Genomic DNA, 23,538 nt, shown 5'->3' with positions numbered 1-23,538 from the left:
CTTTCACAACAACAATTATTTGCTAGTAGATGGTCAAATAAATCAACCATTTGTTAACTGGTAGATCTTAATGTGCAGCTTTACTTAACAGTTGTGCTGCAGCTGATAGCTTTCTGCTAGGCTTCATTTGCCATCAAGGGACCTTTTTACCATGTTTCCCATGTTTGTGCTTTCTGGATTACTGTTTATGGGATTATCTGAAAAATAACATGGCTTGCTGTTTGGAACAGTCAGATTTCTATTCTTAAATTTTGCACCATGACTTTGCATTACACCTGTATAGTTTATGGATGCATGAGGTAGCTATCAAAGCTGAGGTGACATCTTATTCACCAAAATCACTTCTGGCTATGAAAAAACAAAACGATACTATCAAAACAAAACAAAACAAGCCCCAGAAAAAACAAATAAAATACAAAACTAAACAAACCCCTTATATTGAGGCTGTGTCATTCGTGGATTGATGATGTCACAGCACATATGTCCATCTTTTACATACAGTCTATGCTAGCTAACTACAGTATGTCCTTCATTGCACTGGTAAAGCTCCAAGAAAGACAAGTCAGATCCTGCATCCCTATAAAAAGCTGTTTGGTAAATGTTCTGAAACTGTTACAAATAGTACACGCTAACATAGATAAACTATTCATCTCCTTTTTGAAGTCATACCAACTGCTTATAAGCAAGGATTACAAATCAGATACTTTATTAAGATTTTACAAATGATAATGACAAAAATATTTAATTAAACCTCTGTTTTATTTTGTTTTTTACTTTTGACTGTTTCTATTACATTGTAACATGAGTTATCTTCTGTCAATGGACACTTCATAAAAGTATAAAGAAAAAAGGAATAAGGAATCTATGAAAAGACTTAAAAAGTCTCAGAGCAGCATAATAAATTGTCATGCTATCTGTCCCTGAAAATACCTAAATCCATTTATTTTTGCTTGAAGTGAGCTTCTGGGGGAGATAATACATGCCATATTTACAAATAAAGTACTTATGTATGCATGTATATGATCTATTTCCTCTCATATAGCATATTCCATGTGCCAGCATGTGTTATTTTTGGATTTTCCTGGTTTAATAAAGTGGTACTGAATACTTCTGGATGTGGCTTGTTAACGTGAATTCTTAAAGCAGTCACCTGGTTTCTTTTTAGTTCTGGTTCACTGGCTATATGCCGCTGAAAAGTGAAAAGGTATTGGTGCGTACAGTATGGTGACGTTTCTCGGGAAGGCAGGCAGGTGGGGAGGGGGTCAACCTGCAAATACATGAGCTCTGTCCTGTCTTTACTCTAGAGGAAATCTATCTTCAGCTTGAGCCTCATAGAGGTTATCCATCCTTCGTAAAAACATGTAACTTTTCTTCACTGCTGGAAAATCATGGAGCTACAGGTGGAAAACCGAAGTCAGCCTTTCGCCACCAACACCATGAGGCTGCCAGCTAAAATCATCCTGGAAATGGGAGTAGATAACTTTATTTCTCTTCTAATATTTGGACTCATTTTCATTCTTGGTGTGCTTGGGAACACACTGGTCATAACCGTGCTGGCGCGCAGTAAACCCGGACAACCGAGGAGCACAACCAACATATTCATCCTCAACCTGAGCGTGGCTGACCTGTCCTACCTCCTCTTCTGCGTCCCTTTCCAGTCCACCATCTACATGCTGCCTACGTGGGTGCTCGGAGCGTTCATTTGCAAGTTTATCCACTATTTCTTCACCGTGTCTATGCTGGTCAGTATTTTCACTCTGTCAGCAATGTCCGTGGACCGTTACGTGGCCATCGTCCACGCTAGAAAATCCTCCTCGATCCGGGTGGAGAGGCATGCCATGCTCGGAGTGGTGCTGATCTGGACACTGTCCGTGGTCATGGCAGCTCCCGTTGCGCACTACCAGAGCATCGTGGAGAGGGAGAACAACAACACCTTCTGCTGGGAGGTCTGGCCGGAACACCAGAGGAAAGTCTACGTGATGTGCACCTTTGTGGTTGGATACCTTCTGCCTCTCACTTTGATATCTGTGTGCTATGCAAAGGTGAGCGCGCACGAACCAGAGTCAACATGTGACCATGAATATACAGTGTAATAACGAATTTTCAAAGTGTTGAAGAAATTAATGCGTTAACTTGTTATTCAGATCGTATTTCTCTCTTTTATAGTGTAAAAAATATTTATTTTAACAACAATGGATTGGTTTGTAAAAAAGGTTTAAGTCGTCCTTCAACATCTGCCCAGATGTCTTTCTGAAAATAAATAAACGTGAAATAATTTGGCTGCTCCTTGAAAACATTCACATGTGCGTTTTGTGTTTTCAGGTTTTAAATCATCTGCACAAAAAGCTCAAGAATGTCTCAAAAAAATCCGAGCTCTCCAAAAAGAAGGTTGGTGGAAGCAATTTTCTTTTGCTTCTGATTTCTCACTAAATTAGGAGTCGTGATTGAACAGTTCGCTGGCTGAGAGGTTAATGTGCTCATTAGGTGCAGATAAAAATGCCTGCACTCTTGAACTCCATTTACAGCACTTATATGTCAGCATAAAAATCTAGATTAAATTACCCAGTGGGGTTCTGGTGATGCTGTGAAGTGTCATTTTATTGCATTTGGCTCAAAACTCGGCACTGAGCTATCCACTAACAATTTTTTTCCAATCATTTATACCACCTTGCTTCCAAAAAAAGTAAATGTATAAAATCTAAATAAAACAATGTGCAAATTTTCTGCATTTATTCAGAAATCTTTTGGTCTTTAGATGACACTGCAGTAAAAAACTGACACAAATATTCAATTTACTGCATTGGCTCAGCAACACTTTTGGTGAAACAAACATGTGTGGAAGACTGGAACTACCAAAGAATTTAGCAATAAAATGTAAAATTTAAAAAAAACGATTGAATAAAGATATAAAAGAAAAAATAAAGAAAAAAATATATGTCTGAAGTCTCGATATGTCTCACAGCTGATAGATTAGTCAGTGCCTGTGTTTAATTTGGTATTATATCTCATGCAATTAATGGGTGGCTCCATAGTGGTCACCACATTCACCTAACATGCAAAAGATCCTTAATTTGAGACTGTGAGAAGTGGCAAACCCGTGCAAGCATTGCATCAGGAAGAGAATCAAGCGTGTGGATCCATCTGCTGTAATGACCAGAATAGGGGAGCAGGTGAAAGATGCTTTGCTGTCTGATGCATTTAAAGACATATTTTTATTAAGTTATTTGTTTATTTATGTTTGATTTTGGCAGTATTGGTCCACCATAATGTGCAGTGAGGCAAACTAGAAAACTTTCTTGTGGTTTGACCAATAAAAATTTAAAATAGTTTTTGGACATCACGAGGAGAGAGACCAAACAGCTTGTCAGAGTTCAAAGACAGCATTCCTGATAGTTCACATGGCATGGATAACATCTATGAAGGCACCATTATTGCTAAATGATACACAACGCTAGGACAACAGCTTCCATCCTGAAGCCTTATTTCAGCGAAAAAATGCCAAACTGTGTTTTGGGAATATTCCAACAGAATTTCTTCTGAGTATAAGAGTTAGGGTTTTAAAGTGCCTGCAGTAAAGACCTGACAATATATAGTAAAGCATATAAACTCTACAGAGTGTTGTTAGAAGAAGAGGTGATTAGGATGAAGTTTAAAATGAACAGATGTTTTTCAAAAGCAATGGCACTTTTGATTGGTTGCACTTGTAAACTTTTAAATAAGTACAGGGTTTAAATGTCTAATAAATATATTTTATTTACATTTTACACATGTTCCAACTTTTTTGGAAACGTGTTCATACCCTTATGTGACACGTGACCTGTGATCATCTCTTTTCCACAGACTGCTCAGACTGTCCTCGTGGTGGTTGTTGTCTTCTGTCTGTCCTGGCTGCCTCATCACATCGTCCACCTGTGGGTGGAGTTTGGCTCCTTCCCTCTGAACCAGGCCTCCTTCGTGTTCAGGATGGTGGCTCACTGCTTGGCCTACAGCAACTCCTCCGTTAATCCCATCATCTATGCCTTCCTGTCTGAGAACTTCAGGAACTCGTATAAGCAGGTTTTCTGGTGCCGGGCGCCCAGTGAGTGTCCTCTGAATGAAAACAGAGACCCCCGCAGCAGAATGGAGACGGCACCTTCTACTAATATCAGCGTGTCTTATAAAGGTCACGACTCTCAGATCAGTAAAATGCTTTGATGACACTGGCGGTGCATCCTGAGTACAGCCTGCCGGATAATGGATTTTTTTAAAGGCTGAAACTACTGATATGAAAGTTTAACCAAATCCAGAGTTTCATATATCGACTGATATTTGTATTTTGAAAGACTTTAAAGAGCATGTTTGATTTGGGCCTTCATTCCTCAATGTGGCACATTTGCATATCTCATGTATACACAAGAAGTAACAATTTTAAATGTCAGGAAATATCAACCCATTTCCTGCTCAAACAGATTACAAGAGGAGGAAAAAAAATCTGTGTAATATATATAGTCTGTATATAAAATATGAACATGACTAAATGTCACCCACTGATTTGTGAAATCTCATTTTGAAGACTTGTTGTAAGTATCGTGACTGTCAGTGTCTATGATGCCAGAAGTGAGTATACGTTTGTACAGGATGGTGAAGAGTGAAGTTATCAGGTAACGCTAGCAAGATTAGCATCAATGCACTGGTGATTTGCACAGAGAATGATTATTGCTAATTGGTACTAATTAACCAAAATACAAATATAATACTAAAACTTCACTCAACACAACAGCAGCATGGGTTTCTCTGACTGGTTATTTGCATAATTAAAAGTGCTTTAATTCAAGTTAAATGTGCTGAGTTATAAAATAAGATTCTCATTACATTATCGAGATCAAAGCTATATTTCATACCACTCTTTAACCTTTTGTTTTCTTTACTACCACTGAACATTTTGAACATGGGAGTTTATGGGGACTGAATCACTTCTGGACTTAGCATCAATAATACAGGGTGTATCTAAAATAATCATTCAATTTCAAAAGGCTATATTTTTTTTAAGTAATGGATATAGAAACTTGCATGGTTGAATATAAAGTTTTACATACCAAACCTACAATGTTCACAAGTGCCCAAAGTGTCCTGATAGTCAAACTTGTTCCGTACGCTTGTGAGGATGTCACTGCAGCCACTGCTGTTGTTATGATGTCTACTGGCAACTGTGTGAAACTCACAAATCTCCTCTTTCTATCAGTGTGTGTTTCGATTGTTACTGGTGAACAAAGATTAAAGCACCATGAAACGATGCTTTTTGATACACCCACAAATTTAGGAACTACGTTTTTGGCACTTCCTATTGGCTTAATTTTCAGCCCCAGAGATGGCTGCCTGGTGAATATTTACCAGGATCAGTCAAAAGGTGTTGGACAGAAGCTTCTAGATATTGCTGGAAGATCCAGTGATAATTGTTATTTTGCCCAGCTTTAGATGATTAGTTTACAATTTAACTCTGTCTGCCTAATGGAATGTACATACTGTACAGTCTATACCAGAGATATATGCGCGTAAGTGATAACGGTAAATGGACTGGTTCTTGTATAGCGCTTTTCTACTCTCACTGAGCACCCAAAGTGCTTTATACAACTCATGCATTCACCCAATCACTTCGCATTCACACTCTGATGGATGCATCGGAGGGCAACATGGGGTTAATATCTTGCCGAAGGATATGTGGCATGTAGACTGAAACTGGAATTGAACCACCGACCTTCTGGTGAGTAGGTGACCTGCTCTACCGCCTGAGCTACAGCCACTGCAATTGCAATAATGCATCATTTAAATCACATTGTAGATAACCGTTCTGCTCTCAAAGATCAAAGGTGAAGGTTAAATATAGTCTCACCTGAGCTGCCACAGACCTTAAGTTTCTCTGTAATCTGTGGCTTCCTGTGTGTTTTGAATGGATTATCCAGTGTGTGTGTGTGTGTGTGTGTGTGTTGTCTACCTGTTGTGTAGTCTGTTTTTGTTTAGAGGGAACTTAAAGGCAGTGTCTTTGTGTGAAGCGTTTTCACTGAATGTGCGGAAACTATGTGCACCAACTGCAAGCAAAGAAATGTCTAAAACCAAAATGTGTAAGTGTACAGTATGTGTGTTCAAGTTGTACAAAGACATGAATAATTTATGTTACAAACCAATAAACTCTTTTTAATAGCTCATGTGTGCATGAAACATGTTTGATGTTATGACTTTGCTCTGATATAACCAGAGCAGCACTGAGCCTGCTTACCTGGCTTCTTTATTGCACAGATTGCATGCTGTTTCCTGTTTATCCCCTGGGCTGAATTTGATTAACTTTTGCAAACAGGTAACTGTGCATGCTCCTTTCTGCAGTATTGTCTGCCCTCTGCAGGCATTATTACACTGAAAACTGGGGCAGTGCAGACTCAAGTGCTGTCTTAGAAAAGAGATAAAAAGCATTTGCACACAAATACAAACAATGCACACAGTTTCATTTCATTTCATAAAAACATCATGTGGTCGACTGCTCCCATAAACAACTGAATGAAACATTCACTTTATAAGGTTGATCAATAATTTTTTTTTTCCCTGTCCCGTTTGGCTCTTTTGCCATCAGAATTGTTGTCTAAAGGCAAAGAAAGATGCCCAACGGATTTACTTTACCAAATTGACCATCCCAGCCTTGCCATAATGGTCCATTTGATTCACCTTTTATTGTGTATTTTATTTTCACTTGTTGAATACGGGACAGACTTGACTTGGGGAAAGAAGGGGAAAAAGAAAGAGGGAAAGAGAAACAGCTGAGAAGAGGGACGGGGGAGAAGGGCAAAAGACAAAAACCAACAGAATGGGCAGAAAAAAAGAAAAAAAAGAGAAAAAAAAGAGAAAAAAATGCATATATCGATCACCTGGATCACCTGTTGAGAAAGAAAAAAGAAAACAAGCAGAAGAGAACAAGAGTAATAGAATAAACAACATCACAATGATATATGGGAATATGACAGTAAATACTAAATGTTAAACATTATTGTGCAGCACATAAGATCAACAGAACACAGTGTGCTTTGAGGTAGGAGCCAAAAAGGGTGTAGTTTGTGGGTGTGATCACCCGTGTGTACACCTGTGAGCATGGACGCGCTTGTTTTTTTAAAAGGTTGGTTCATGTAATGATCTGCTAGAGGGTGTGGGGAGCCGCTGCCCCGTCCTCCAGGGCATGAAGCAGGTATGGAGGAGATCAAAACTCCAGACATCCAGAGGCCCCCAGAACACAAGAGACCAAGGAAGACCAACAGAGGGGCAGCCGCGCCACTGTCCCAGAAAGAGCTGAGGAGAGTCCCAGATGAGGGCTCACTCAGCAGCCGCGGAGCAGAAGCCAGGGGGAGTTGCAGTGACGCGCCCGTGAGCTCCGCCGGCAGCCAACTGTGCCTGAGTGACCGAGCCCCAGGCCGAGAGGCCGGGGGCACCCCACCTCCGAAGTGGCCCGAGCGAGCCCCAGGCTCCAGGCCCCGATAAGCGGCCGCCAAGGAGTGAGCCGGTGTGTACCTGGACGCCCACCCCCAGACATAAAGAACCACCAACGCACCGATGTCTGAGGGAGTCCGCCACTGGCAGGGGAAGTGGTGGTGGGGGGGGAGATAGGCCTCCAAACCTTGGCGGGCCTGAGATGTCCCCAGAGAGGTGGCGTCTGATACCCAACCTGACATATAGACACAGACATACAGGCACACACAGATACAAACATCCATTCCCACCCTCATGCTCTCATATGCACTTACTCCACACTCAACCAACGTGGAGACAGACATAAAGAGACGCTGTACACACGATCACACTCCCCAAGCGTACTCTACGAACCGGGTCTAGGTACCCTTGCCCCTGGAGGGGGGAACTGCACCCAGACCCAGGTGGTGTTACCCTTTTCCCTGCGGTGGGGGGAGGCAGACCGCCCCGACTCCGCAGCAGCAGGGAGGCCCCACACTCCAGACCGCAGGTTGATCAATAATAAATACAAAATTACTTTTTATAATTACAAATTTTAAAAAAAACCATTGCTATCAGTATTTAGTACATCATTTACTTTTGTACAGTTTTGTGGCTCCACGGTGTCGTTAACACATTTACTTGGTAACCAAAAGGTTTCCTATTTGATTCTTTTGATTCCTATAATTTTGAGGTACTTTTACTGTAATTGATCTCCACTCTGAGTCACTTTTGGTTCAGTCTTTTTCTAACTGTGCTGTCATGAACTTTGTTTGTTTTTTACAGTATCTCGGAGCATTGGCGGGTCTGACCTTGGCTTGAATTTGTTGGACCTAAATTGCGGGACTGTGTTAATGCTGAATGCTTCAGACCAGCAAAGTGCAAACACTTCTGCTTTTTTAGTGGTGGTCACACTTGCTGATCTTCAATCAAGCACTTGATTAGCAGCACCTGACTGCGACTTACCCATGTAATTCTCATAAATACGAACACGAAATGATCAATTTTATTCCTTCTTTCATGATTTGATATTCTTTACTGTGGTGTTATTCCTGAAGATAACCTAGAACATAAAGTATGCAGACCCAAAGCATCCTGTCTGATGACTCATTTCACTTTAATCATTTTTTTCATAATGGACTATGTTATGTAATATGCTCAAATGATGCTCATCTTATTTTCCATTAGCTGGAAACTGAGTTAAAGGCGCAACGTCACAGTGAGGGAGGATGATGAAGAGCTGGTTTAACTGCAGGTCCCTCAGTTATGTGAAGAAAAAAAAAATATATATATCAGTCTGATGCCCTGAAGAAAATGACTGCATCTGAGGTCTAAAAAATATGAGGATGAAAGGACACGTTAGTAAAGGAAAATGTAAGAAAACCGATTTTCCTGATGTTAATTAAAAAGCTGTTTTAACCTCAGTTGAACAGCAGAGGTCAGGCTTACACAGGTGTTGATATTCAAGCCTCTCTTTCTCTGCTCTGTTTAATTTGCATCTTCTGCAAAAGAAGTTTAAATGTTTAAACTGTTTAAAGTTTATATTTCTGGATTGTTAAAGAGCAAATTTAAAAAATTTGGGATAACAAATAATAATTTAAGAATTTCAATCAATCAGATTATTTTGGTGGGTACTTGTATTTTCTCCTTTCTCCTCCATCTAAATTAACTTTAATTTCTCTGCTGGTTGGAAATTCATTTCTAGATCGTGTATGCTAATCAGTTCTGTTTCCTGAAGCTTCTCCCATTTGTCATTTCCCCTCTGTGGCAGCTGACTCCTCTATCCCTCCCCTGAGACTCCCACCCAGCCTATTGAATGTGTCATAAATAATATGGGCTAATTAGATATGAATTGATCGTCTATAGGTCGCAGGCATTTTCATCCATCACTCTAAAAGCTGTTTAACAATAGATTACCTCCAAATAATCCTCCATGGAGCAGGTGAATGGGGCGGTGGGCCATTACAGCCTTGTTTAGTACGGGTCGCAGTTGGAGTCATAATTCTCCCGAATAATAAATATTGCCTTAGTCTGCTCTTTCACTGCTGTAGGTGGTGTTTTAATACAGAGGAGGATATGAATCATTTCACGATTTCACCAGAGGGTTTTAGGCTCCAGCTTAAAAATTTGTGATCATTTCCCTGCTTTTAAAAAAAAAATGTTTTTGTGGATTTTTAAAATTATCGTTATTATTTTTTACTCCTGTTAGCTTCAAATTCTGGATTTTGGTCCTGTTTTATCTCACTGATACATTTTATTGTATAAGATTATGCTCCAGAGAGAACATTAATCAGTGTACAAAAGAGCCTTAATGTGTCTTGATGAATGATTAGCAAACCTGTGTAAGTACCTATGGAAAAATAAACTCTATAGATCAGAAAACACCAAAGCTAACAGTGGGTATAGTGGTTAAGTTTATAGACTGTATATAAAAGATGGGGACAGCAACACCAATGTGCCTTAAAGCTGCATTCTGACTCCTCTTCTTGCACGCTGAAGTCCTGGAGTAGACACATCTCTGGGGAAAAGCTGGGTATGATTTGGTGTGCAGCTACTCTCAAGATGTTAAATCGTAGTCATACTGACATGTACTGCCAATATCCCACATTTTGTTAAAACGCCTATGTGTTTGTAGCTCTGAGTATTCCAGTGTTTATAACACATTTTAACCAATACTATTGCCCAAAGAACTGCACATCGGTTGTGATTTTCTTGGGTATTTATGTTTAATGCTCATCAGCAGATGCTAAAAGGCTAAGCATAGATGGTGAATTCTACTTTTAAGGAAAAGGTTCATTTGCAGATGTTAACCTGTCATGCAGTGTCGCAGAGTTGCTATGGCAGCTGCCACTTGTTGTATATTATAGGATTAAATATGAGCTTTTCACATAGTCATTGCACAATGCATGGTATTAAATAATTGTTTTTCTTTTAGTATTTGATGCTCTCCTTTTATATTGATCTCCCAGTAGCTTTCTACATTAATTTTATGATGTGTAGAAGTGTTGTAGAGATGCATGTGGATGTTTTTCAGCAGAGCTGTGAACTACATTACTCTGAATTAACCAATATCACCTTGCAAAAACACAGGCATGCTGTATTTCAAACCCTTAAGAGTAAGAGACTGAGAGCTTGCCCTTGTTATTGAATACCCCACTGCTGAAAGGTCTTATGATCTGGTGCTGAAATGTTTATTTGAGTAAAAACTTCTCGTGAAAGCAGTTTTTAGGATATAAATATCTCATCCAGTGCTGTGGCAGACCTGAAGTTTGATCTCTATCTACCTGTCCTGGACTTTTCAGTTTTCCCACTTTGGCCGATGAAAAGATGCGGCGCTCCGGGTTGAAGACGACCGCGGCAGGCCTGGCTGTCACCCTCTCTGATTAATGGCCCTGCTGAAACATGTCCAGTCACATTAGAGCCCCATGTATCTCCCAGAGTCCACACAGGCCTGGCTCTTTGTTCTGATGGGAAATGGTGTCAGCCGCTCACTGCTGCTCGCCCAGAAACAGATAAAGATTTACTGTCATCAGAGGCCAGATTAAAGCGCACAAACGCAGACATTGATTTCTGAGAGGGAGAGAAGAGGAGAGGTGGGGAAAAAAACCTACACATTTTGGGGAGGAAACTCATTCCAGGGCCAGCGGAGATATGATCAGCTTATTTGGGAGGTGGATAATATGGAGCCCTCTCCCAGAATGAACTTTGAAAGAAGTAAATTGTAAATATTGATTTCTGAAATGAACTGTCAATCTCACTCGGCGAGATTATTCCTATCATCTTGTTGAGAGGGGGCCAATGAATTCAAAACTGCGGACAAAGAGAGGGGCCTGCTGGATTTCTGTTAGGGGGCACTCAAAAGGGCTTTATTCGCTTAGTAATGGTTGTTCAGTTTCATCAGATAACAGCTGAGATCTCATCGGTGCTGAAAAATAAAATGAAGTGTGACTTCAGGTCCTGATTGCTGCTCCTGTCCACAAGGACGTCATCAGAGAGGAGCTCTAATAAACTCTTTCCTTTGTGAATCTGTGGCACATTGTCCCAAATCTAGATCAACTCAGTGTTTCTGTACAACAAAACACTTCTACTGATTACGCTGGAGTTGATATGAGACAGATTATAGAGAAGAATGATTGTAAGGATCCAAGACAGGAAAACAAAAACACGCTGTTCTGTTTTATACTGATGAAACAAAATCATTATTGCAGTACATCCCCGTTTTCCCCCATATTGCTGCATATACACACTTCCTGGTTTCTATTTTTGAAGTCTGAGATATTCTGAGCCTTCGGAGAATCAAATGAATTGATTTTGAAATATGGTGATGAAGTCTCATAAGCATACGTCTGTTTAAAGCCTTAAGCAGCAATAAGCAATAATCACTTTAAATCCATCAGACTACTGTGACGCTTCCAAACATCCCCAAATTTCACCTGAAAAGCTAAACTGAATAATCTCCGGCTCTGCGGATAGGAGACATTTTAAACAGTCCAGAGTCCAAATTGAATAATCTAATTGAATACAGACAGTTTGAGTTTTACCCAATCAAAATTATGAATCAGAAAGTAAATAATAGCCTTAAAACTGTGACTCAGTGACACCGATTTTATCAAATCCACTTTAAAAATTCTCAACTAAATTTGATTACACAAAAAATAGATTCAAAGTAAATACATCAATTTCAGTCATGGTACTAGTCGGTGGCCTCTCCATTGAATATGTCATGCTTGGAAACCTTCAAAAGTGGTGCTAGTACAGGGGGCTCCAGGTATCAACTGTTTACTATAGTTTCAAACTGACCGAATCTTAATGTGCACATTTATGAAAGCTGAAGTGTCAAAAATGTAACAGAGTAACAGAACTCTATGTTTCCCTTCATGAACAGAAGGAAAAGCTGTGTAAAACTGAGCATACACTCAGAAAAATAAAGGTGCCAACTGGAACCAAAAGTGGTTCTTTAGACTGATGCCATAGAAGAACCTTTTTTGGTGCCACAAAGAACCTTTCAAACAATGGTTCTTTGAAGAACCTTTCAAACAATGGTTCTTTGAAGAACCATTTCTTTCAGTGGTTCATTGAAGAACCTTTAAAGGTGCCCCAAAGAACCATCAAGAAATGGTTCTTTGGGGCACCTTTAATGGTTTTTCAAAGAACCTTTTTAAAAATGGTTCTTTAAAGAACCATTTTTAAAAAGGTCCTTCAAATGGTTCTTTAAAAGAACCATTTTAAAAATGGTTCTTTAAAGAACCATTTTTAAAAAGGTCCTTCAAATGGTTCTTTAAAAGAACCATTTTAAAGAACCTTTTTTGAGTGGTTCTTTAAAAAAACATTTTAAATCTTTCAAAATAAAATGCATCATAAATTGAATTTGAGTAGGGTAAAATAAATACGAGCACAGCATAGACATATATTAATGGTTTATTGTCATTTTGTAGTTACCAAAAGACAAAAAGGCATTTTAACCCTCAGCACAACATCACTACTAATACATGTCACATATTAGTGTTTTAAACAGTAATAATTAAATATATTTGCTATACTATAAATAAATATATATATATATATAAATACTATAGCTACAGATAACACAACAATACATGTATTGTTTAATTAATAAAACATCAGAAAGTGATAAAACACATTAGAAATAGCAATAGCTTCATAACAGACCAATAAATCAACACATTTTCATCAGCAGATGTTTGCATGTTCAGTAAAAATATTTCAACAACAAGTTTATGATTAAAATGATCAATGAACTTCAGCCTTACGCTATGTAGTGTACTTTTCATGTTGTACTCATGGTCCTTTGTTAGTCCAGTTTAGGATAATGTCTCTGACGTATGTTTCATATCAAATACAGGGAGTGCAGAATTATTAGGCAAATGAGTATTTTGTCCACATCATCCTCTTCATGCATGTTGTCTTACTCCAAGCTGTATAGGCTCGAGAGCCTACTACCAATTAAGCATATTAGGTAATGTGCATCGCTGTAATCAGAAGGGGTGTGGTCTAATGACATCAACACTCTATATCTGGTGTGCATAATTATTAGGCAACGTCCTTTCCTTTGGCAAAATGGGTCAAAAGAAGGACTTGACAGGCTCAGAAAAGTCAAAAATAGTGAGATATCTTGCAGAGGGATGCAGCAGTCTCAAAATTGCAAAGCTTCTGAAGCGTGATTATCGAACAATCAAGCGTTTTATTCAAAATAGTCAACAGGGTCGTAAGAAGCGTGTGGAAAAACCAAGGCGCAAAATAACTGCCCATGAACTGAGAAAAGTCAAGCGTGCAGCTGCCAAGATGCCACTTGCCACCAGTTTGGCCATATTTCAGAGCTGCAACATCACTGGAGTGCCCAAAAGCACAAGGTGTGCAATACTCAGAGACATGGCCAAGGTAAGAAAGGCTGAAAGACGACCACCACTGAACAAGACACACAAGCTGAAACGTCAAGACTGGGCCAAGAAATATCTCAAGACTGGTTTTTCTAAGGTTTTATGGACTGATGAAATGAGAGTGAGTCTTGATGGGCCAGATGGATGGGCCCGTGGCTGGATTGGTAAAGGGCAGAGAGCTCCAGTCCGATTCAGACGCCAGCAAGGTGGAGGTGGAGTACTGGTTTGGGCTGGTATCATCAAAGATGAGCTTGTGGGGCCTTTTCGGGTTGAGGATGGAGTCAAGCTCAACTCCCAGTCCTACTGCCAGTTTCTGGAAGACACCTTCTTCAAGCAGTGGTACAGGAAGAAGTCTGCATCCTTCAAGAAAAACATGATTTCCATGCAGGACAATGCTCCATCACACGCGTCCAAGTACTCCACAGCGTGGCTGGCAAGACAGGGTATAAAAGAAGAAAAACTAATGACATGGCCTCCTTGTTCACCTGATCTGAACCCCATTGAGAACCTGTGGTCCATCATCAAATGTGAGATTTACAAGGAGGGAAAACAGTACTCCTCTCTGAACAGTGTCTGGGAGGCTGTGGTTGCTGCTGCACGCAATGTTGATGGTGAACAGATCAAAACACTGACAGAATCCATGGATGGCAGGCTTTTGAGTGTCCTTGCAAAGAAAGGTGGCTATATTGGTCGCTGATTTGTTTCTGTTTTGTTTTTGAATGCCAGAAATGTATATTTGTGAATGTGGAGATGTTATATTGGTTTCGCTGGTAAAAATAAATAATTGAAATGGGTATATATTTGTTTTTTGTTAAGTTGCCTAATAATTATGCACAGTAATAGTCACCTGCACACACAGATATCCCCCTAAAATAGCTAAAACTAAAAACAAACTAAAAACTACTTCCAAAAACATTCAGCTTTGATATTAATGAGTTTTTTGGGTTCATTGAGAACATGGTTGTTGTTCAATAATAAAATTATTCCTCAAAAATACAACTTGCCTAATAATTCTGCACTCCCTGTATGTGTCATATCAAAACAAGCCCACACCTGCAGTTGTTTCAGTTTTTCACTGGTGTTTCCTGTCAGCTGGTCAACCTCACATCCATATCAGCCAACCAAATGACAAGTTCCTCCCTTTGTGCTTCAAATCCCTCCCACTCTGAGACAAGGAGCTGAAAGAGAGAGAAAAGAGTCAATTATAAAGAAGAGAAAAGTGAAACCCTCCTCAGAAGGTCTGACTCGCATACCTGCAGTTGACCTGTGATGGACTCCAGTTTGGCGTTCACGTCATCCCTCGCCGATGCCAGCAGCCGAGTCTGCAGGGTGCCCTGGAAGAGCTGAGTTAATGTTCCACTCCTCCTGGTCAGGCTCTCCAGCTGGATGAGCCGAGGTCTCCCCTCTCGCCGCTGCCTCTGAACACAGAAACACAAATTGCATCTGAAGCAGGAGGTGCAGATTTTTTTGCTATTCTTTTCTAAATCCAGGCTTGATCACGTGGAGGTATTTGGAAAACTTTTTTGGCCAGCGGACGACTGTTGTCTTGCAGAAAGTCAAATCAAACATATGCGATACACAATCAATTCACAAGAACACATAAAAAAATAAGTCCAGTTCTTGCCTGATTTCAAGTGAAATCTGCATCAAAACAGGGTGACAGAAGTAAAACGAGAGCACAAAGCCTCACTTTTTACAAGCCTGCTATTACAGTTCTCCTCTATGCAGACGACTTTCCTGTTTTCAAGGCACAACTTGGATCTGCTGTACGAATCTTATGGATACACACTAAATGAAACAATAGTGTGCATGACTCCAGATTCTGATCCCTCATCCTAATATGGTCCCAACATAGCAACAGTAATAATGCAAATGTTGAGGCTTCAAAATACAAAGTCCATAAACCAATGGCTGACATGGGTTTTATCATAAGGGTGATAAATATACAAATTTCAGTCTGTCTTAGAGATTTGATGTTCATTTACCTGCAGATGCACTATACGTACCTGCTCCATGGTTTTTCACAACATTTTGCACATCACTATTTAATACAGGAAGTAGGTGAACTAAAACAAGTCATCGTTCTTTGTGAGAGGACCATATTAATGAAACCAACCTCAATGACATCATAGGGATCCCTAAAGACGCTCCTGCTGCTTTTCTTCCTCCTCATCCTAAGCTTCCTTCTCCTTGTCCTCGCCTTCCATCCAATTGTAATTCAACCTAATTGTGTTTCTCCCCCTCCTCTTCCTCATTTTGTTGGAGCTGTGAACACAATTAATGTGAATCTGGATTAATTTGTGCAAACAAGAAAAATCTACAGCTTTTTGGTCAGAGGTGCTCTTGTGATTTAAGCCGGGTAGAGTAGATTTATGTGTTGATGCTACCTGCTTCAGCTCTGGCTGCTGAGTGATATTTACACCCTGGCTGGATTACAAACTTTAACCATGTGCTGAACTTTGGCCCAGCGTTGATACCTCTTGTTAGTATAACGACCTCTTCTTAGCTTGTATGTATGATGTATGATGGTGGATAAATGAAATATACAAAAAAATTAACTATATTACAAAAGAACATCTACCTTGGAAACATCAAATGACCGGAGCATAACTTGTCAACTAGTCCGAAACTAAGTTATGCAGGAACAGTCAAAGACACACCTTCTCATGTCACATTTCTATTCATTTCTATATAATTCGATTAGACAAAGAGTCATCTAATCTAATTATTCATTCAAAACACTTATGCATAGCTGTATTTTATACAGCTCATACAGAATTCAAAGTACAGGTTCATGTGAGTATTTAATGTACGGCTCAGATCTACAGAATTTCAAGAGTTTCTAGAGCAGACACAGAGCTCACGTCACAACAGGCTTCAGGCGCCATTTTAGTGACTTTAACAATATATTACATTTTAATTTCGGTCTAGCTGACATTAGGTTATGTACGCAGCACGCAATTGAACCACATATTTTAGAAGCCAAAGGTTCAAATTAGCTGGGAGCAGCTTCACTTAATTATAACAGTGGTTTTGTTAGGAAAACCGTTGGATACTAAATTGCGTTGACCTCAACGGCTAACGTATCTAGCTAATCGCTACTGTTAGCACAACATTAACAGCAAGCTACAATGACGAGTAACAAAAATAAAACCGTAATAAGGTTTTAATGAAAATGTTTTACCTTTTCTAACAGTCCCAGAATCCACAGCTTCAACGTCCAGCAGGTACTGAAGACTGTTATCCGTTTCGCTGTCACCGTCCGTGAGTTTTTTTTCCCGAAGGTCAAGGCCCGCCGCTCGCACACTCTGTCTGCGCATGCGCATCCCAACGACTGACCCCCTCCGTCCGCTCCCGGGAGATTATAGTATGACGTGTTCTGACGTCACTCTCTCTCTCCCTGTCATTTATTTGGCTCGAAACACATATTAACAAATTGCTCAGTGATGAACAACTACTCAGATCATTTACCTAAGCAGTGCGCTTTGTCAAAACGAAGTGTGTTCATTACACTGACATTCTGTTCTGCAATTGTTATTTACTTGTATTTTATAATTTGACTTTACATACTGCTGGGTGGTTTGTAAAGTTTACAATAACTAGTATTATCATTATGCTATATTTTCAAAAATATATAATAATCTCAAAAGTAATGCCTTGGAGTAGAAAATAGTAATGCTTTATTAAAATTTAAAACTAAAGTACAGTATTTGAATGTGTGTATTGTGTCTATTGTTTGCAAATATTTCTAACTTTTATTTGAATATTCAGTTTCCTACCATCTTCTCTTAAAGGGTAATTGCCAGGTATCCCGCCCTTCCCCTTCGCACACACATGCACACAAAGAAAACACACAGTATAATTCACAGCCTCATTATAGTGAATAAATATTTATGCCATTTACACCATCAAACTTAGATTGCTAAGGATAAAGAACCTTTTGTTCTTTAAAGAACCATTTGTAATAGCTGAAGAACCATCCACAAAATAAAAAGGTTCTTTGACGTATGATGGTTCTTTAAAGAACCATGAAGACATCTGAAGAACCATTTAAGAACCATAATTTTTCTGAGTGTAGTGTTAATTCAGCTTTGAGGTTCAGGATTCTCCACAACCTCAGCAGGTCAGCAGGTGTCGTCCACACAATCTCATTGAAGGGAAGATATATTCATGCTTCTTTACCCAGCTTGCAGGGCCAACTGCAAGCTGCTTTGCAACCCTGTAATAAAATGTATATGATTCTCAAAAGTTTCATTCCACATCAAGTACATCAACTTTGGGTACTTTAAAAATATTTTTGAATACACGTTACGTGCACTATTAAGCTGCTTAAGTAGGATTGTAACTTTTACTGAAGAAAAAGGTACTTTTCTCTTTGCAAAACAAGTCTCCTACACACAGTGTTATGTTTAAATCCTTGCATAGCCAACACCACTACTTAAATAACTAATCTCAAATAGGACACAGAGTTGCACATGAGCCCGAAAATTGTGATTTATATTAAACATACGCAGAAACTAGCTGCAGAGCTACATGACTGAGTTACAAATACGTGAAGAGGTGGGAGTACTAGAGAATAGTATTTTCCTTCCTGTATATATGCTCTATTTTGTGCATATGTATGCATATGCTCAAAATGATCAATTAACCAATAAAAGCTTGCTTCACTAATGTTATTTCAGATTAAACATTCTGATTCGTCTTTAGTCCCCTCTGTGCCATTTCCTTTAAAAACACATGGAAGTGCAGTGAAGGGGCATTAAGGTCTCGGAACATAGTGACACCACCAAAAATAAAAGACTGTATATAGAACTAAAATCTTCTTTTAGTGGGCCCGACTGAAAGGGTAGCAACAAGTAAAGTGCTGGTAGATTGTTCCCAGGCTACTACTGAAAGCGTCAGAGAGGCAGAGTTACAGCTTTGCACTTTGCATTTAAGCTGAAAAACTTTGTTGTATTTCTAGTTGCAAGTGCAACTTTTGACTATCCAATAAAATCACTGCTGCCTGATCTTTAAGTCCACAACACACTACGAGCTTATTTCTAAAAGCCAGTTGGACAAGGTTCCTTTTTTTCTATTCTTTTTTATCACCTTCACTAGTCACTTTATTGCCAAACAGAGAAATGTTTTTGTTATTATCGTAGTTATTACTGAATTATGAATGCTATTCTTATTTCTCCTCATTTCAGTTGTTTTGCATATAAACTCTCACTAGGTGGCAGTGCACTTCTATGCATGCAAATCATTTGGAGTTTCCCTGTGCTGTGTTTGCACTCGGTGTTTGAAGAGATAAATCAGTGAGGATTTGCACCACCTCTCTGTGCATCTGTTGCTGTTTGATGCAGTTGATTCTTCTGCCTTTGTGCTCCTTCGCCCCTTCGCCTTCTTCATCAGAGCAGCACCTTCGCGCAGACCCCCACCCCTTCAATTAGACTGAGAGCTCTTTGAGTTAAAGTAAAACTAATGATGCTCATTTTCAGCAGCACACCACAGCAGTTTGGTCACCATTTCTGGCATTCATGATTTGATTTTGATGAAATGGGCTCAAATGTTTCGTTTTTGGGTAAGAAAGCAAAACGTGTTTAGCTCCAGTGATTCTCGTTTAGTTGTTCACTTCTATTTGCACTTCCCATACACATTAAAGCATTTTTATCCATATGGTTCAGAGGGAGTGGACTAATCGCTCTGATCACTTTTTTCCATTATGCTTAATTGATTTAACGCATAGTGCCAGATCCCCCCCGACCCCCGTCTCATTTTGACAAATGAGTGTCAGAGGCCAGCGGCTCTCAGCAGCTGTGTGTGTTCCTATCAAAACCAGCCTCGTAATGCAAGGACAGCGCCTGCAGCACTTAGTGTCCTTTAATTGCCATTTACATAGTAGGCTAATCATTATTTTTTATGTCCTCTATTAACCACTATCACCACTATCTCTGCTCTCTCTGGACTGAAACAATAAGCTGTTTGTCAGAAGTGATGCTCTGATGGACGGGTCACTGATGGAGGAAATGATACTGAGGGGAAAGACAAGCACATTCAGTTATATTTAGATAAAACACATTTTCATTATTTAAAAACAATGAAACAATAAATGAATGAATGAATCCAATTCATTCATTCATTAAAACCAGATCAGCCCTTATACAACTACAACTTTAAATAACAAATATACTGGTTATTTATATACTGAGTTTAGAAAAATTGGCAACACGTGATGTCTGCAAGTTGCTTGTTTTGTCCAACCAAAAGTCTAAAAACCTAAATGTGATCAATTAATACATTTATAAAAAAAACTGCTTGACCTGAAAGTCATGTTGATCCAATTTAACCCTCTACTTCTTTAACTAATACCTTCAGCAGTGTTATTGTAGGGTCTACCTTGCAATATAAAGCGCCTTGTTGTGAGCTGGCGCTGTATAAATAAAATTGAGCTGAATTGAAACTGAATTTGATGCTCTGTCTTTGGTTTCATAATGTGGAGTGTGGGGTCCAAAGAAGACTTTTCTTTGTTTAGGTTGTGTCATTTATGAAAGATCAGAAGAGGCCTGAAGGCTGAAAACCATTTAGCATTTCATAAAAAAAACAAACATGTAAAGCAGTCTCAAAAGAGACATTTGGAACAAGCAGGGATGACACTACATTTAGAAATAAATGAACGGAGGATTTAAATGCCTCCCAAAAAGTCCCATTATCCCTTTATATTTAGTATACTGTCAACCCAAAGGGCAATATCACCCACTTAATTAACTGACTGCGGTCATGACATTTTAAATTTTTCTAACAAACAAAACCAAACTGCAGCACAATTTATTCTCATTCTTTCACAATCATAATCTCATTCTTTTTTGATATTATTGTCTTCACTAGGAAGAGAGCAGGAGAATGAGGAGCAGTGGCCTGCAGGAATGCTGAAGCCATTTTTTGCAGAATTATATGCTCGAGTCTGGTGCTGACAACATATTTTTGACAAAATAAACTCATAATAGCCTTTCAGCATATTATAATTGAAGTGGTCTAAAAATTAACTACCCTCCTGCATTTATTCCTTTCTGACCACTGGTGTAATTTATTGAATGGACAATGGGAGAAAAGATTTGAATCCATAGACTGTATATAAAGATGGACATAGTTAATGTGACATCGCCACGTGGTTAATGAAGTCCTGACCATAGTTCACAAAATCAACTTCATGCTTAATTGAGTATCACCTGAAAGAAGTGACTCAGCTGATATAAACTCATCAGGAAAGTGTACTGGATGTCACAGAGGGAGTCGCCCCCTGCTGGCCAAGGCATTTCTGTGTTGGTTTCAATTTTCAGATCCAAAGCTACGTCCATCTTTTATAACGTCTGTGTTCGAATCGTCTGGTGGGAGGGGCTAAGAACAGCTGAACTTCTTTTGCCTTTTCCTGATTTCATCCTACTGCAGCTTCAAAATAGACCCGTGTATAAAAATTCAAACCTTTTGTTGTCTGTCTGGTCAATGTTTTGAAAAAAAAACCCAACAACCTGAAAACCACTTGGTTATATTATGTTAATCAAAAGTACTTTGTTAGGTTTAGGCAACAAAAACAAATTAAGCTTAAGCTTAAGAAAAGGTTGTGGTTTGGGTTAAAACATTTTATCTTTATCAACAGTAATCCTGCTCATCGGGAGTGACCAATCACTGTGACTCATAATCCAGTGCAGAACACACATCAAAGGACACTTTGGATACAGTGCCTCAAGTAATGTCAGTTATGTCTTTAGATCTAAAGGCTACATGTCTTAAAATTACAAAAAATAAATATATGCTGGTGTGGAATGAGAGGTGAACTAACCAGAACTCACTTCAGGCTTTGGGTTATAGTTGCTGTTATTTGCAACAGTTGACTTTCACTTAATGTAATTTTGACAAAATAAAAAATGTGCCAATAAATAATAATTTTATGAATTATTAATAAAATCTTCATCAGCTCACATTATTTAAACGAAACAGTCCCGTTCGGTTTTTCTCCAAATACAGAGTTTGGGTCAAGGTTAGGGTTAGGTGGTCATTATGATTGTAGGCCATGACTTAGACATCACAGAGTTAAAGTGCCTATTTTGAGTCTGCAAAGTGGACCTGTAATTTCAACTAAGATGATAATGAAATTAATATACTATAAATGTTAACCAAAACAGATGTGCTTCAAGCGGTTGAAACATCAAGTATTTGATTGCAAGATGATATTCATATATAATTTTTTTCTTTAAAATCTTAATCTAAAAGGCTACAAAGTAACTGAACCTTTAGCTGTCAGATACATGTAAAACTCCACAGTACCTGGACATGTAGTGGGGTAGAGGTATAAAACATAAAAGAGAAAGTTCAAATGTATGTAATTCTACCCTACGAGCAGTACTTAAAACTCCACCACTAAACTAAATTTCCTCTCTGTCTGATCAGAGTTTGTATTTGCACTTTCAGAGCTGTTTGATTCTCACTCTAAACTTTGACGAGCCGCGCTCTGTGCCAGACCTGAACCCCGGTTTATCTGCCTTTCCACGCATCACAGAGTAATAATGACAAATTGGGGCGATGTTTGCTAATGATTAGTGGAGATTGTTTCAGCTCACTTGTAAAAGCCATGTTTAAGAGCTATATTTATTGTTCCATTTGCACATTTTGTGAGTGTGTTTAAGAGAGGACTAATCGTTATTAATTAGGGTCATTGTTCTACTGTGTGTGTGAGTGAGGATGGGAGTGTGTTTGTACTTGCATGCCCGTGTTTATGCATGTGTCTGTTCCCTTTGTATGCAGATGTGTTTGTGCGTCTGTCAGTGCACGTGCATACGTGTGTGCATGTCTATGTGTGTCTGTGTGTATGTGCGTGTTTTGCCTGAAGCCATACTCAGCAAGCTGTGACAAAGGTCCATTACCTTGTCTGATCACAACGGCCTGTGATCTATTAGCATCATCTAAAAGCTACATTAGGATGAAGTGGAGACACTCATAAAGAGAACGCTCTGATCAGCCCTTTTAATGGGTTCACTGGTTTTACATGGAACCTCTCTGGCTTATTCCCCCAGGTTTGTAGGTTAATGCATTTTCAAGTACCCACCAGACAACACTCAATTGACAATGAGGCATATATATGAGCTATTCAATCCAAAATGAGTGAGGATCCACCAGTGAATTCAGATGGAAAGTGAATTCTCTTTCTGCTGATGTGCAAACCAAATGAAACAGCAGGAAAAAGGTATAAATGAATGTATAATTGTACATGAGCCCCCTTCAAGATTTCTTAGTTATACATTTGTCATACGTAACTATTTCAGATTGTGAAACTTTAATATTAGACAAGGATAACCAAATGAATAAAAAAAAACATTTTTCAAATGATGATTTTATTTATTAATTTGTTCAAACCAAACATTCCCTATGATTGTGATTAACCAGAAGCGCTGATTCAAGAAATCACTTAAATAGAACCTGCCTGACAAAAGAGGATGAAAGATCTCATAATGGCACGATCTGAAGAAACAGCTAAGAAGCAACATCATTGATAACTGTTAGTTGGGAAAGGATTACAAAGCCATTTCTAAGGCTTTGGGACTCCAGTGAACCACAGTGAGAGCCATTATCCACCAATGGAGTAAATTTGGAACAGTGGTGAGCCTTCCCAGGGGTGACCAATCTGCCAAAATTATTCCAA

The 23,538-nt window shown here is 39.1% G+C and overlaps 2 protein-coding genes across 2 annotated transcripts; one reads left to right on the top strand and one right to left on the bottom strand.

Moving 5' to 3' along the window:
* The first annotated feature begins 1,350 nt into the window (after positions 1–1,350).
* galr1a (galanin receptor 1a) lies at positions 1,351–6,008 on the top strand. The gene is made up of 3 exons (XM_085261884.1): positions 1,351–2,042; positions 2,323–2,388; positions 3,841–6,008. Exons 1-3 carry the CDS (start codon positions 1,389–1,391, stop codon positions 4,192–4,194), a joined length of 1,074 nt encoding a protein of 357 aa, XP_085118010.1. The 5' UTR covers positions 1,351–1,388; the 3' UTR covers positions 4,195–6,008.
* Positions 6,009–12,864: 6,856 nt separating this feature from the next.
* Positions 12,865–17,188, bottom strand: LOC146548830 (uncharacterized). Its single transcript, XM_085263166.1, has 4 exons — positions 17,047–17,188; positions 15,979–16,127; positions 15,116–15,280; positions 12,865–15,040 (listed from the first exon to the last, which is right to left on the bottom strand). The coding sequence occupies exons 2-4, from the start codon at positions 16,033–16,035 to the stop codon at positions 14,951–14,953; spliced, it is 312 nt and encodes a 103-aa protein (XP_085119292.1). The 5' UTR covers positions 16,036–16,127; positions 17,047–17,188; the 3' UTR covers positions 12,865–14,950.
* Between the last annotated feature and the right edge of the window lie 6,350 nt (positions 17,189–23,538).

This window comes from Mchenga conophoros, linkage group LG22 (genome assembly GCF_057382185.1).
Source record: "Mchenga conophoros isolate Kocher_MC1m ecotype Shallow Benthic linkage group LG22, M_conophoros_male_GT1.1, whole genome shotgun sequence".
Taxonomy (NCBI): domain Eukaryota; kingdom Metazoa; phylum Chordata; class Actinopteri; order Cichliformes; family Cichlidae; genus Mchenga; species Mchenga conophoros.
Note: the sequence above shows the minus strand (reverse complement) of the source record. Positions and strands in the feature narration are given on the sequence as shown.

Excerpts from the sequence above, each read along its gene's own strand:
- galr1a (XM_085261884.1), top strand. The coding sequence starts at position 1,389 with ATGGAGCTACAGGTGGAAAACCGAAGTCAGCCTTTCGCCACCAACACC. Across the intron at positions 2,043-2,322 it reads TATCTGTGTGCTATGCAAAG|GTTTTAAATCATCTGCACAA; the intron begins GTGAGCGCGCAC and ends TTGTGTTTTCAG. Across the intron at positions 2,389-3,840 it reads CCGAGCTCTCCAAAAAGAAG|ACTGCTCAGACTGTCCTCGT; the intron begins GTTGGTGGAAGC and ends TCTTTTCCACAG.
- LOC146548830 (XM_085263166.1), bottom strand. The coding sequence starts at position 16,035 with ATGAGGAGGAAGAAAAGCAGCAGGAGCGTCTTTAGGGATCCCTATGAT. Across the intron at positions 15,281-15,978 it reads ATCCCTATGATGTCATTGAG|AGGCAGCGGCGAGAGGGGAG; the intron begins GTTGGTTTCATT and ends TTCTGTGTTCAG. Across the intron at positions 15,041-15,115 it reads CCATCACAGGTCAACTGCAG|CTCCTTGTCTCAGAGTGGGA; the intron begins GTATGCGAGTCA and ends TCTCTCTTTCAG.